Below are 15,100 nucleotides of genomic sequence, written 5' to 3'. Positions count from 1 at the left end.
AAGCAAGAGACATGAGAGCCTGGCCTTAATAGCCCATTTTGTAATCTATTCTTTAACTTTTTTGTGTATGTGTGTGTGTTGGCCCTGACACTTGAACTGTGCTCAAAGTTGTCTCTGAGTTTTTTTTTTGCTAAAGGCCACAGCTCCACTTCTGGCTTTTTTGGTGATTAATTGGAGACAAAAGTCTCACAAATTTTCCTGCTTTGAACCATAATCCTCAGATCTCAGCCTCCAGAGGTGCTAAGATTACAGATGTAAGCCACCAAGCACTTGGCCTTTAATTATTTTAAAATTCAGAGGATTTTGAAATTACTAAGTAGTATTAGTAAAAAAAAACCCAAAAGTTTAAAAAGTATTTGTAAAACAAGTATTAATAGTGAGTATTAAGAGTAATCAATAGGAATATTAATTAGTAGGAATAATTAATATGTAAACCTGTAACTGAAAATGTTCTACTATAAGCTCTTATCTAAATATAAAAAATATATTAAAAATATCTCATTCTATGAATATGACTTCCCAATAATGTGACAATTTGGAAATAATTCATAAAATAATTAGTTGATATGTAAAATGAAGAATTCTTGTAGATTATTTTATTAAAATGATATTTCAGACAAATGTGTATAATTTTTATTGTAACTAAGCCACAAAATGTCTACATGTATAAGAGAAAGCATTAGTTATATGACCACATTTTGCTGAATCTCAACAATCTCTTTTTGTTTTTAAAAGCGGTGGCTAGCCAAAGTAAGTCATTAATATTTATATAGATAATGGCAGAAAAACCACAAAAATTCCAAATATATACAGAAAGGCTGTTATATATACTAACAGCGTAACCATTATGGTTGAAAACCACACAATATTCTTTCTCACATCTGTTTACTCTGTGAGCCAAGAATGGGAGTCTATTTGGGTATCCTAGACAACTGAATTACAAAGTAGGAACGCTTGGTAAATGCTTGCTAATTCCAGTATCCAAAGACGAAACTAGTCTGGAAAAAAGATAGCAGCTGTAAATAAAGTATCTTTTTAGTTTTTTTTTTTTTTTTTTTTTTTTTTGGCCAGTCCTGGGGCTTGGACTCAGGGCCTGAGCACTGTTCCTGGCTTCTTCTTGCTCAAGGCTAGCACTCTGCCACTTGAGCCACAGCGCCACTTCTGGTCATTTTCTGTATATGTGGTGCTGGGGAATCGAACCTAGGGCCTCATGTATACGAGGCAAGCACTCTAGCCACTAGGCCATATCCCCAGCCCTCTTTTTAGTTTTATCTTCCTGAACACAGAATTATTCCTCTGGCTTTTCTCTCCTGTACAATTTTTTAAAATAAATTACTTTTCAAAAGTTTACGGGCTGGGGGGCTGGGGATATGGCCTAGTGGCAAGAGTGCTTGCCCTAGGTGAGCCTACATGAGGCCCTAGGTTCAATTCCCCAGCACCACATATACAGAAAATGGCCAGAAGTGGCGCTGTGGCTCAAGTGGCAGAGTGCTAGCCTTGAGCAAGAAGAAGCCAGGGACAGTGCTAAGGCCCTGAGTCCAAGCCCCAGGACTGGCCAAAAAAAAAAAAAAAAGTTTACGGGCTGGGGATATGGCCTAGTGGCAAGAGCGCTTGCCTCTTATACTTGAAGCCCTGGGTTTGATTCCCCAGTACCACATATACATAAATGGCCAGAAGTGGCGCTGTGATTCAAGTGGCAGAATGCTAGCCTTGAGCAAAGAGAAGCCAGGGACAGTGCTCAGGCCCTGAGTCCAGGACTGGCAAAAAAAAAAAAAAAAAAAAAAAAAAGTTTAGTTTTGGGCTGGGAATGTGGGTTAGTAGTAGAGTGCTTGCCTAGAATGCATGAAGCCCTGGGTTCGATTCCTCAGTACCACATAAACAGAAAAATCCAGAAGTGGTGCTGTGGCTCAACTGGTAGAATGCTAGACTTGAGCAAAAGGAAGCCATTAGTGCTCAGGCCCTAAATTCAAGCCCCAGGACTGGCAAAAAAAAAAAAAAAAAAAAAAGCTTAAGTACTGTAGTAGAATGTGTTTAGCCAGAGTAACAAGACAGTTTGCTTTTCAGGTAGACTCTCAACTGTTTTAGGAATATAGAAACTAATGTGAAACTGGATGGTTATATTATAAAGTTAAAGAGTTTTCAACTAGAATCTGACAGTTAAAGACCATTTGACAAGAATTTTTCTCTGGGCTAAGGTTTTTCCATACACAACAGAATACTTTGAGGAAATATCCCCTTTACAGAGCCCCAAGACTCTCTGTATACTGTGAGGACAGTATGCTCCTGTAAAAATATAAACTGATATAAATAATTCTAAATTATCTACATAATACCTAAAATTATCCCAAAGGACAAAAGTATATCTAGATTGCTTTTCATTTATTTTAACACCGTTGCAAAATAACTTAGTTACTTAAAACTTTTAAGAATGATTAGTTTAGAATTTGACATAAAAACGTAAATGATATAACAGAGAGGATTAATCTCAAGAATATATATATATATATACATACAAAATATACAAAACAATATATAAAGAGCAGGGTTCCAGTGGCTCATGCCTATAATTCAAGCTACTCAAGAAGCTGAGATCTGAGGATTGCAATTTGAGGCTAGCCCAAGTAGTAATGTCTGTGAGACTCTTATTTCCAATTACCAAAAAAAGCTGTAAGTAGAGCCGTGGCTCAAGTGGTAGAGTGCTACCCTTGAGCAAAAGAAACTCAAGGGACAGTGCCCAGCCCCTCAGTTCAAGTCCCAGGACCAGTACACACACATGCGTGGGTGTGCACTCACACACACAAATATAACTAGACATAGATGGAAAGCTCAAAAAATTAAACAACTCAGATGCTGATGGCTCACACTTGTAATCCTAGCTACTCTGGAGGCTGAGATCTGAGAATCACAGTTCAAAGCCAACCTGGGCAGGAACAGGAAAGTCCATGAGACTCTTATCTCCAATTAACCACCAGAAGATCGGAAGTGGTGGTGTGGCTCAAGTGGTAGAGCCCTATCCTTGAGCTGAAGAGCCCAGGACAATGCCCAGGCCCAGAGTTCAAGCCCAGTACCAAAAAAAAAAAAAAAAAAAAAAAAGATTGAATAGCAAAATAACACATAATCCAAATCAATCTAACACAGAAGAATAATTACATATGGTTAATAAATACATGCAGACATATTCATCATCTATAGCTGTAAAGGAAAGGCAAATCAAAACTACATTAACATTCCATTTCACAACAGTCAGAATAACAATCAAGGAGAGGATGAGGGAGAGGAAATCCTCACACACTGCTGGTGGGAATGTAAACTACCACAACCACTATGGAAATCAATATGGAGCTTTCACTCAAAATTAACAATAGGGGCTGGGAATGTGGCTTAGTGATACAGTGCTTGCCTAGCATGCATGAAGCTGTGGGTTCGATTCCTCAGTGCCACATAAACAGAAAAAGCTGAAAGTGGTGCTGGGGCTCAAGTGGTAGAGTGCTAGCCTTGAGCAAAAGAAGCTCAGGGGCAGTGCCCAGGCCCTGAGTTCAAGCCCCAGGACTGGTAAAAACAACATAAAACAAAAAACTAACAATAAACCTACGTTGTGACCCCCAAAAAAGTAAAAGATGACATTATCAGTGTGATGGAATTGTGGCTATTTTTTTTTTTTTTTTTGCCAGTCCTGGGCCTTGGACTCAGGGCCTGAGCACTGTCCCTGGCTTCTTCCCACTCAAGGCTAGCACTCTGCCACTTGAGCCACAGCGCCGCTTCTGGCCGTTTTCTGTATATGTGGTGCTGGGGAATCGAACCTAGGGCCTCGTGTATCCGAGGCAGGCACTCTTGCCACTAGGCCATATCCCCAGCCCCAATTGTGGCTATTTTTAAAAACTATTTTCAGTGTTACTTGAACTACATTTAAAGGCTATAAATGTTCTTTTAATTTTATTTTTGTTCATCATGCATAGGAATTTTTTTTTCAGTCCTAGGGCTTGAACTCAGGACTTGGGCACTGTCCCTGACTTCTTTTGTGCTCCAGGGTAGCACTTTACCACTTGAGCCACAATGCCACTTCTGGTCTTTTCTGAGTAGTTTTTTGAAGATGAGTCTAATGGACTTTCCTTCCGGGGCTGGCTTTGAACCAGAATCCTCAGATCTCAGCCTCCTGAGTAGCTAGGATTACAGCTGTGAACCACCAGCACCCAGCTTTATTTCTTTTTGAATTAAAAAGAAATCTTTAAGTAGTTTTACAAAAGGTTTCAATTCAGACATCAGTTTGTGAATACAATTCACCTTGACCACGCACTGGTGGCTTACACCTGTAATTCTAGATACTTAGGAGGCTGAGATCTGAGAATCACAGTTGGACTACAGCCAGGCAAGAAAGTCTGTAAGACACATATCTCCAATTAATCACCTAAAAACCCATGAAAGTGGAGCTACGGCTCAAGTGGTAGAGTGCTAAACTTGAACAAAAAAGTACAGGATGGTGCTCAGACCCTGAGTTCAAGTCCCAGGATGGAACAAAAGAACAAAAACAAAACATAGGACCTCCAAAGTGGAATCTATATGAACATGTTCTAAGATGTCCTCATTCCCATTTTGTTTGGAAATAAAAATAACCTATATTCTCTTAGTTCAACTGTAATCAGACCAAAAAAAAAAATTGCTTCATCAAAAGTCCCCTAAACTGGGGCTGGGAGTATGGCCTAGTGGCAAGAGTGCTTGCCTCGTATACATGAGGCCCTGGGTTCGATTCCTCAGCACCACATACACAGAAAATGGCCAGAAGTGGCGCTGTGGCTTAAGTGGCAGAGTGCTAGCCTTGAGCAAAAAAGAAGCCAGGGACAGTGCTCAGGCCCTGAGTTCACGGCCTAGGACTGGCCAAAAAACAACAACAAAAAACAAACAAACAAACAAACAAAAGTCCCCTAAACTAAGAACATAGGCTAAACTCATTATTATGCAAAAACATATTCTACTTTATTTTAGTTAAAGCAAAGTTCAAATAATACTAAATAAGTAGATTTTAGAGGACATATTTAAAAATCATTTACAATACTCCACGTGAAAGAAAATAGAAAAATATAATTTTTGTGTATTTGGAATGATTCACCTAGAATCATGGTATTTATATTTGAAATTCTCTAATGTACTAAATAAACTTATGTTTCATGTGTAACACTTCCATCTAATGTGTTTTAAACAAACAAATATAAATATATCTGTTTTTCAAATTTTGTATTTTAATGTACATTTTTCCCAACTATGCTCTCAACTTCACATTCATTATAACAATTATACCTGTCTCAGGAAAAATAAAAATTTTGTTGATGGCAACAATGTTGCAAATTATAGCTTATCTTTGAAATTAGACACCAAGCTCAGGTAAATTGCGCTTTGTGTTTCAATATAGCCAAGTATATGGTTGATAAATCTTAACTAGACTTCCATAGATGTGAAGACAGTTAAATGTGAGTGTGTGTGTGTTTATCCATAAGACCCCAAAAAAGGTAAATTTTGTTTTCTGAGTCATATTTAGCTAGCTGACTGGGTAGTTTCCCCCCATTAATACTTTCTAAGATGTTGCCAATGTATTTGGGTATAGTTTCCTATTTACAAAAATTCCAGAGGAGAAAAAGAAAAATAATTTAAAAAATATTCTAGAGCTGAGTGCTACTGGTTCATGCTTGTAATCCTAGCTACTCAGGAGGACTAAGATATGAGGATCATGGTTGGAAGCTAGGTCAGGCAGGAAAAGGGAAGTCTGACTTGAGTAAAAAAGCTCAGAGATAATGCACAGGACCTGAGTTCAAGCCCCAGGACTTTCACACATTAAAACAAATTCTTTTTTTTTGGGGGGGGGGGAAGCTTGGACTCAGGACCAAAGCACTGTCCCTGGCTTCTTTTTGCTCAAGGCCACCGTTCTACCACTTGAGCCACAGCGCCACCTCTGGCCTTTTCTATATATGTGGTGCTGAGGAATCAAACCCCCAGGGCTTCATGTATATGAGGCAAGCACTCTTGCCACTAGGCCATATTCTCAGCCCAAAACAAATTCTTTTTAAAAATGAGGATTATTAATAAACTCCCACATTTAGTTTACCAGGCTCCACACAGGACAATATGTAAGAATCACCTATATTCCCAAATCATCACATATGCAGCAAAAGAATGTGGTAGAAAATTTAAAAGCAAGAACAGAGCAGTTTTGGAAATACACAAACCAGTAAGAGTCTAAAACTCATCACAATGTAGACGAACTTTCCATTTTTCAAAATGTGAAATTGGGGCTGGGAATATGGCCTAGTGGCAAGAGTGCTTGCCTCATATACATGAGGCCCTGGGTTCAATTCCCCAGCACCACATATACAGAAAACGGCCAGGAGTGGCACTGTGGCTCAAGTGGCAGAGTGCCAGCCTTGAGCAAAAAGAAACCAGGGACAGTGCTCAGGCCCTGAGTCCAAGGCCCAGGACTGGCAAAAAAATAAAAATATAAATAAATAAATAAATCTATAAAAAAAAAAACGTGAAATTGGCAAAAAGAGAGCACAAAAAAGAGAGAAATGGTGAAAACAGAAAATTCTATGCAATAGAAATGTAATAAAACCCTCTCTCCAACCCATCTCTACATTTCTCAGTGTTTTGCATCTACTTGATGCTACACTTCTTAATCTATTCATAAAAGTTCTTATTTTGCTGGACCCTTTTATATAAGGTGCCTCTCACATCATTTTGTTTTGCTTTTCAAAGATAAAATTGGCTTACACCTGTAATCCTAGCTACTCAGGAGGCTCAGATCTAAGGATCAGGGTTTTTGTTTTTGTTTTGAGGATTAGGGTTTGAAGCCAGCCAGGGCAGAAAAGTCTCGAAGAGACTCTTTTAAAAGTTTTATTATTATTATTTTGCCAGTCCTGGGGCTTGAACGCAGGGCCTGAGCACTGTCCCTGGCTTCTTTTTGCTCAAGGCTAGCACTCTACCACTTGAGCCACAGCACCACTTCTGGCCTTTTCTATATATGTGGTGCTGAGGAATTGAACCCAGGGCTTCATGTATACAAGGCAAGCACTCTTGCCACTAGGCCATATTCCCAGCCCTTCCAAGAGACTCATCTCCAATTAACCCCTCAAAAAATGGAAGCAACTCTTATCTCCAATTAACTCCTCAAAAACCTGAAGTGGCACTGTGGTTCAAGTGGTAGAGCGCTAACATTGAGTGAAAAAGCTGTGGAACAGAGTCCAGGCCCTGATTTCAAGCCCAGTCACCACCACCACCACCACCACCACCACCAACAACAACAACAAGAGAGGGAGCAATAGATCACTTACTAGACAGTGAAAAGTGTGAGAGAGAGGGATGTGAAATTCAGGGACTTGTAATCCCATAGTAACACACTCTTCTTTAGCATTCTGAAAATTATAAATTAGTGAATGTTTAGTGATGAAGAGTTCAGGCTTAAAATATAAGCAAATCATTATGTAACACCTACTTTATGTCCCTCAATGAATTAGTTTAGAACCTGGGTTTTTCTTTTTCAAAGACGAGTACTGTCCATGTTTTGTACCCCCTCTCTCAAGACTGTGAATTTTTCCCCAAAAGAAAAAAGCAGTTTTCCTAAGTCCCAAACTTCCAGAAAAACGACTGCTTTCTCTAGGGAACAGAGAATGAAACACAAAAGTGCTGTCATCAATGTTAAGATCTACCATCTCATATGAGCAGTGATCCAGGTGATTGATAACGACAACCCCAGGGTCCTCAGAAACTACCTACCAGGCTCCCTCAGCGCTGACAGCGCTGACAGGGGAGGGGAGGCGAGGAGGACTGGAAGCTACGACCTTGCAAACTGAATCCCATCAGTGATGTCAGGTGTCTTCACTGGGCCTCAGAGGGCAGGGAAGGGAGATGGCTGGTCGTCGGCCTTCCGGGGACGCACAACCCAGGGTAAAGGACCTGCTCACCGGCTTATCTCCTACCGGAATGACGCGGTTCGGAGGAAAGGGCCGGCCGGGCGCCGCTGGCTCAGGCCCAAAATCCTAGCTACTCCGGAGGCCTAGATCTGAGGATCCCGGACGCCCAGGCAGAAAAGTCCGAGAGACTCTTCTCACCAATTAATCCCAGAACCAGACGGAAGTGGCGGAGAGAGGGGAGGGGGAAGAAGGGAGTGGGGAAAGGGGAGAGGGAGAGAGAGAGGGAAGCAGGGAGGCAGAGAGGGGGAGGGGGAGGAGAGAGGGAGGGAGGGAGAGAGACACGAGAGACGAGACAGCGGGAGAGAGAGACAGAGAGAGAGAGAGAGAGAGAGAGAGAGGGAGGGAGGGAGGGGGGAGAGAGAGAGACGAGAGAGAGAGAGAGAGAGAGAGAGAGAGAGAGAGAGAGAGAGAGAGAGAGAGAGAGAGAGAGAGAGAGAGAGGAGGAGAAGGAGAAGGAAAGAGAGAAAGAGAAGGATGGACAACCCCGTTCGAACCCCTCCAGACGGTTGGGACAACTCAGTGGCCCTGGTTACAACAGCGGGGCCGTAGGCGGGGGGAGGCGGTAAGAGGGGCGCAGAAAGCCTGGGGCGCGCAGCCCAGAGCACCTAGGCGGGAAGCGAGGACGTGAGGGGGCCGCAGCAAGGTGACTCCCCTGAGACGGTGCCACCCCGACAGCGAGGTGACACCCCTGCGACGGTGTCACCCCCTCCGACAGTGTCACCCCCGACAGCGAAGTGACCCTCTTGCAGCGGTGTCACCCCTCTCCAACAGCGAAGTGACCCTCTTGCGACGGTGACACCCCCCCACAGCGAGGTGACACCCCTGCATCAGTGTCACCCTCCCCCCTCAGCGGAGTGACCCGACGGCGACCGCTGAAGGGGGACGGCGGTGTCACCCCTCCCTGACAGTGAGGTGACCCCCCCTGGCGGTGTCACCCCCGACAGCGAAGTGACCTCCCCCCTTGCAGCGGTGTCACCCCTCCCCGACAGCGAGGTGACACCCCCTGCGACGGTGTCACCCTCCCCGTCCCCCCTGTCCCCCACCCCCACCCCGCGGCCCAGACTCACCTGCTGAGCCGATTTCCATTCATGGAGCTGAGGGACGCGCTCCGAGTGAGACGTTCGCCCGCCACGGGAGCGAAGCGGCGCGGAGGCGCGAGGCGGGGGCGACCCAGGCCGCTGCACTCCGCAAGCTCCGGCCAGGTCGCTGCCGGGAGACGGCTCGGCCGGGCGCGAGGCGCGGAGAGGAGAGCCGCGTACGGGACTTGCGTCGCCCGCGGCCGCCGACGCTCGCTCCAGCTCCCCCACGGCCGCGGGCCGCCGCCACCGCCCCCGGAAGCCCGTCGGCGTCAGTTCCGCCGGGCCGGAGCGCGACGGGCGCGACGTCGGCGCGGGGACGCCGACCCGGGGCGGGGCCGTGGGCGTGCGCGACGTGGCCCGGCGGACGCCTCGGGCCGTGCGAGCCGGAGACAGCCCCGAAGGACCGGCGTCCTCTGCGCTACTCAGGAGACGTCGCGGCCGGCGGGGCCTACCTGAGGAGCGGCCGGCCCGGGGCTGGCGCCCCACCGAGCCCCGACACCCCGGCCCTCTGAGAGGAGGAGAAATAATGACTGGAGTTTGAAAAGTAGCGGGGCATCACGGAAGCACTGTGAGGTGGAACGCAGTGCAGTGCTAAAAAGCAGCGCCTCGTCATGTCGAGGAACTTCTCTCCAGAAGAGGAGCCCGGTCGGTTTCCAGCTCTCGAGCCTACCACAGCTTCTCTTCGCCGTCTGAAGGCTCCCTCCAGGCCACGAGTCCGCCCCCCCGCCCCCCTCGCCCGGGACCCGGCTCCCTGTCCCGCTCCGGGCCACAGCGTACTTGCTCTTGCTTCCGCGAACGCCGTCGTGGCGCTCCCAGCACCACCAGCCTCCAGTGGGGAACCCTGCGGACCCTGGTAACCTCCTCCCAGTCTGCTGTTCACTATTTCAAGGTGTGCCCTAGCACTCACAAGCTTTACAGGAACACTGGGTCCCGCATGGTGTGTGACCAAAATAGTATTTAAAAACATTTTAGGGCTGAGGATATGGCCTAGTGGCAAGAGTGCCTGCCTCATATACATGAGGCCCTGGGTTCGATTCCCCAGCACCACATATACAGAAAATGGCCAGAAGTGGCCCTGTGGCTCAAGTGGCAGAGTGCTAGCCTTGAGCAAAAAGAAGCCAGGGACAGTGCTCAAGCCCTGAGTCCAAGCCCCAGGACTGGCCAAAAAAAAAAAAAAAAAAAAAAAAAACATTTTAGTAAAACCTATTACTATTTTATACTAGCTGAATAATAATTCACGACGTGTCCCCCATGCCTCAAAACACGTTTAAGCTTCCTTTCAAAATTAAACTATATTAAAGGAAAAGTATATATGTGTATAGATACACACGTGTATAATACACATATATATATAATACACAAATTTCAGTCCCCACCCCACTCCCATTCACCGTGGGAATTTGAATTAGTCACTTTGGGCTCACTTTCCTAATGTGAGTAGGTCTCTTATGAGGTCATTGTTGACATTAGGCAACTTACATAAAGCCCAGAGAATAATCTTCCATGTATTTATGAATAACCAAAGTATTTACTATGGTTACAATTTCAAAGCACTTAATAGTCACCCATCATAGGCTTAATGAAGAGAGGGAACTCCAAACTACATTATCTTCTTCCTTCACGTACCTACAACTGAAAATAACTTCCCAATTTTAAAATATCAAAGAGAAAAACACTGCATATGAAATGTCCTTTTATTGTTTTTATTTTGCAGGTCTTGAACTCAAGGCCTGGGCACTGTCCCTGAGCCTATTTGTGCTCAAGGGTTGTGTTCTACCACAGCACCACTTCTGGGATTTTTCTGAGTAGTTACTGGAGGTAAGAGTCTCAGGGACTTTTCTGCCTCGGCTTTGATCTGCAATCCTCAGATCTCAGCCACCTGAGTAGTCAGAATTACCAGTGCCTGGGTCAAAATGTCTTTATTTTTAATTTTTATTTTGCCAGTCCAGGGGCTTGTACTCAGGTCCTAGACACTGTCCTGGGCTGCTTTTGCTCAAGGCTAGTGCTCTACCACTTGAGTGACACAGCCACTTCTGGCTTTCTCTGTTTATGTGGTACTGAGGAACCAAACCCAGGGCTTCATGCATGCTAGGCAAGCACTCTTCCATTAAGCCATATTCCCAGCCCCCTGTTTACTCTTTTAAGGGGTAAAAAGCTTCCTGTTTTTGGAAGATAGGGGAATTCTTTAGGCACCCCTATAAAGATTATCCAATATTAATTGCTAACTTGGTGGAGTTTCAAAATAGAAGTTTGTTTCTGCGGGGTATGCCCAAAGGCCTGAAAAACTTTTTCTTTTTTTGGTGCTGATTCTGAGGGCTTGAACTCAGGGCCCTTGCATGCTATCCTTGAGCTTTTGTACTCTAGGCTAGAATTCTACCACTTGAGACACAGTTCCACTTCTGGTTTTTTTGTTTTGTTTTGTTTTTTTGGCAGTTAATTGGAGATGAGTCTCATGGACTTTCCAGTCCAAGGCTGGCTTCAAACTGAAGTCCTCAGCCTCCTGAGTAGTTAGGATTACAGGCGTGCACTACCAGCACCCACCCCTGAAAAACTTATATATGGTGCTAGAAAAGGCAGTTGTGTATAAGTGAACTTCAAAATGTACCTCATTCCCCAGAAACTTTTACTTTTCCTGCTCCTCTTTGATGTGACTGCTTTGAAGAACTGCCTCCGTCATGATTTGTATATACTGCACTGGCTTACCTGCCAACTTTCCTCAACCTATAGCCAGAGGAATAAATGTCTGGAAAGCTAGGAATGAAACAGCCAACTTTCCAAATTAGCGCTACTTTCCATTTAAGCACTGCAGACAGCAGCTTGGGAATGGCCCAGTCTCAGAACTCTTCTTGTAGTATAACCCTTTCCTTTAGCTACCAGACCCTAAATGCATTACATTTTTGGTCTAAACCAAGACACATCCAACAGTAAATACCCAGCCTCACTCCACTCCAGTGTACTTGAGAGACAAGAATGTTCTAGGATGTATTTTGCCAATTAACAGAGCAGCTGGAAGGCTGTTCAACCAGTTCTGAAGAGACTCAGGGGTGCAAGAAAAAGCCTTCACTCAAAACTTGGTTCAAGGATCAGACAGTGCAGGCCCTGGGCTCCAAGTCTCTGAGAACAATCAACAGCCAAACCCACTCCATTCTAAAACTAGCTTAGAGTAAAATTTGCTGTAATGGTAATCTTCTATTCCCTTTATTAAATTCCTTATGTCTGATTTACTTGAGGTCACAAATCTTGTCATATTTTAACTGGGAAACATCTGTTCTATGTTCAACCAACCTCCCTAACCTTTGCTGAAATGGAGAACAAGTCTAGCTGGCCTCTTTCCCAAGGGAATCTGGCAGGTGAGAGTCACAGGGTGGCTTGTTGATGAAAAGTCACAACACTTGGCCTCCAGAGTAATGTTAGGCCCATGTCATATACAATGGCTGCTGGTGGCATTTTCTCACTGGGTCCTGAACCATCTTCCCCCAGTGTACAGAAACAACAGTGATCCACTACTGTGGAAGAATGCTAGAACTTGCGTGCTTGAGAACTGTACTACCAGCTTAAGGTACAAAGACAAATAACTTTCAAAGTTAAGGTGAAAGTGGGAAAGATGATAACCGGTTAATTCTGCTTACCTGAAAATTCAGGAATGCCGAGTCCATACCGTGCACTTAATATAACTTCTTGATTTCCTCCTCCACACTCACGAACCAGTTTTCTAACTCATTTTACTCATATTCTCTATTAATATCTTGATACACACTACTGCCTTGATGACAAAAAACGAATAGAATGTAGTTTCTGCTCTCACAGGTTCACTTTTTCTGGAGAAGACAAGTCATAAAAATACAGAAAACTAAGAGCTATCTCTAATGCACTACAACATTATCTATAAAGCTGGGTAGGAAAATAGTTTTGTTTTTTTTAATTCTTTGACAAGTATCTCCTAAGAAGTGGAGCATGCTGAATGAAGTAGTGCTTGTGATGAACAACCTGGAAGTCCTAGTCTTAGCTTATTTAAATTGCTTTTCTCATTGCTTGTTTTTGAGATGATAAAAATGACCTCAGTTATATTGTTCAATACTAGACAAAAGCAAAGACAACCAACCAAAAAGAAATTTTTAAAACCCACCCCACATCCCTATGGCAGTTAATGTTGTTGACTGCTTTCTTCCTCTCTGTTGACTGTCCATCTTCCTCTCTTGGTTTTCTCCCTCTTATTAAAATAGCCAAAAATAACATTAAATATTTGATATTCTTTTGTCACTTTAGGTTTTGTTCCCTCTCCTATGAATTTGAATCTGCTAGGTGTATACCACGTTCATGCCTGTGGCTTTAGCTAGTTATATGAGTTCATATAAATGACTACAACTGGGCTGGGAATATGGCCTAGTGGCAAGAGTGCTTGCCTCATATACATGAAGCCCTGGGTTCGATTCCCCAGCACCACATATATAGAAAATGGCTAGAAGTGGCGCTGTGGCTCAAGTGGCAGAGTGCTAGCCTTGAGCAAAAAGAAGCCAGGGACAGTGCTCAGGCCCTGAGTTGAAGACCCAAAACTGGCCAATAAATAAATAAATAAATAAAAATAAACTACTACAACTCAATATCTATAACTGCAGTTGTGTAGTTTTTCTGGACCACTAATCCTGTATTTACTGAACATTTTAACATTCTCCACAGGACCCTCAAATCTAAGTCCAAGCGAGGTAAGGAGGCACAAATCTGTAATACTAGCTCAGGGGAAAGAGGCAGAAAGATTTTGAGTTCAAGGTCAGCCTGAGATACACAGTGAGATTCCTAAAGGAAGTAAACAAGTCCAGGCATGATGGTAAACACTGATAATCCCAGTTATGGGGGAGGTAAAGATCTAAAGATCCTGGCACAAAGATAGAGACTCCAAAATGAGTGGGCAGTGGTGCATGCCCATAATTCCAACTACTTAGGAGGTGGGAGTTGGAGGATGGAGCCCAAGGCTGGCCTAGACAAAATCACAGACCTTATCTGAAAAGCAGACTGACTTACAGTAAAAAGATGGTGGGGGTGAGAGAGATAGAGTGCCTTGCCCAACAAATGTGGGTTTTGAGCTCAACTCCCAGTATGACTAAAAAACAAGGAGGGACACAAACAGAAAATACCACCTAATCTATGTAATTATCTTTCATCACAGAATTCACCATCTTCCTCCAATAGTCATTTCCACCTCATCATGATGATACTGTTGTACTCACATATACAAGTAGTTAACCTGGTAGTAGCCTCTACTAGCCATCGAGTCCTATTCTATCTTGTCTCTCCAATCTGCTCCCCCCCTTTTTTTTTCAGTGCCAGTCCTAGGGTTTGAACACAGGGCCTGGGTACTGCTCCTGCACTTTTTTTTGTTTTTTTTGCTTAAGGATAGTACTCCACCATTTGAGCCACAGCTCTCTGTCCAGCTTTTTGTGGTTAACAGAGATAATAATCCCATGGATTTTCTTGCCCAGGCTGGCTTCAAACTGGAATCCTCAAATCTCAGCCTCCTGAGGATTACAGGCATGAGCCATTGGTGCCCAACTACCCTTTCTTTTCTATATCTTCTTTGGTACAGCCTTGTGCCAGTTCCTTGTTATGTTTTCCTATACAAGGAAACTATGTAGATAATTATAGCACCTACCAAACTTGAAGCTTAGACACCCTACTTTCCTCATTTTTGAACTGTGCTCTACCTTCTCCCACATTACTGCTGGCACAGTGCTTTGCATGTTTGTGGAATGAAGAATACACAGAGGCCCTGTGCAGTATGATTGCACAACAATCTATTATTCCACTCTAAAACTTATCAGAGATATAATTAATCCCAATAGTTTATTTTGCCGGTAGGGAGAAAAAAAAAGAGCGAGAGACTGCAATTTAGAAATAGAAGCCACTGTTGTCTTTATAAAACAGAATTGTGCTGCTGCTGCTTGCTTCAGAAGGAACTGTACATTACAGCTGCTGGAATAATTTCACAATGGACTGGACAAGGTACAGCTCAAAGCAGGACACAAATACAAGTCTCAAAGGGAAACAAATGCAAACAAGTACACAGCTGTG

The 15,100-nt window shown here is 43.9% G+C and overlaps 1 protein-coding gene across 3 annotated transcripts in view; it reads right to left on the bottom strand.

Moving 5' to 3' along the window:
- Positions 1 to 9,262, bottom strand: part of Ago3 (argonaute RISC catalytic component 3) — a 75,159-nt gene extending 65,897 nt beyond the window's left edge. For all 3 annotated transcript variants that reach the window (XR_007211564.1, XM_048350883.1, XM_048350884.1), the window contains exon 1: positions 9,023 to 9,262. Coding sequence is in view for 2 of the 3 variants with exons in the window: in XM_048350883.1 (XP_048206840.1) it covers positions 9,023 to 9,041 (19 nt within the window). In the remaining variant the exon portion in view is untranslated. The remainder of the gene's footprint in view (positions 1 to 9,022) is intronic.
- Between the last annotated feature and the right edge of the window lie 5,838 nt (positions 9,263 to 15,100).

Source organism: Perognathus longimembris, chromosome 7 (genome assembly GCF_023159225.1).
Source record: "Perognathus longimembris pacificus isolate PPM17 chromosome 7, ASM2315922v1, whole genome shotgun sequence".
NCBI classification, from domain to species: domain Eukaryota; kingdom Metazoa; phylum Chordata; class Mammalia; order Rodentia; family Heteromyidae; genus Perognathus; species Perognathus longimembris.
Note: the sequence above shows the minus strand (reverse complement) of the source record. Positions and strands in the feature narration are given on the sequence as shown.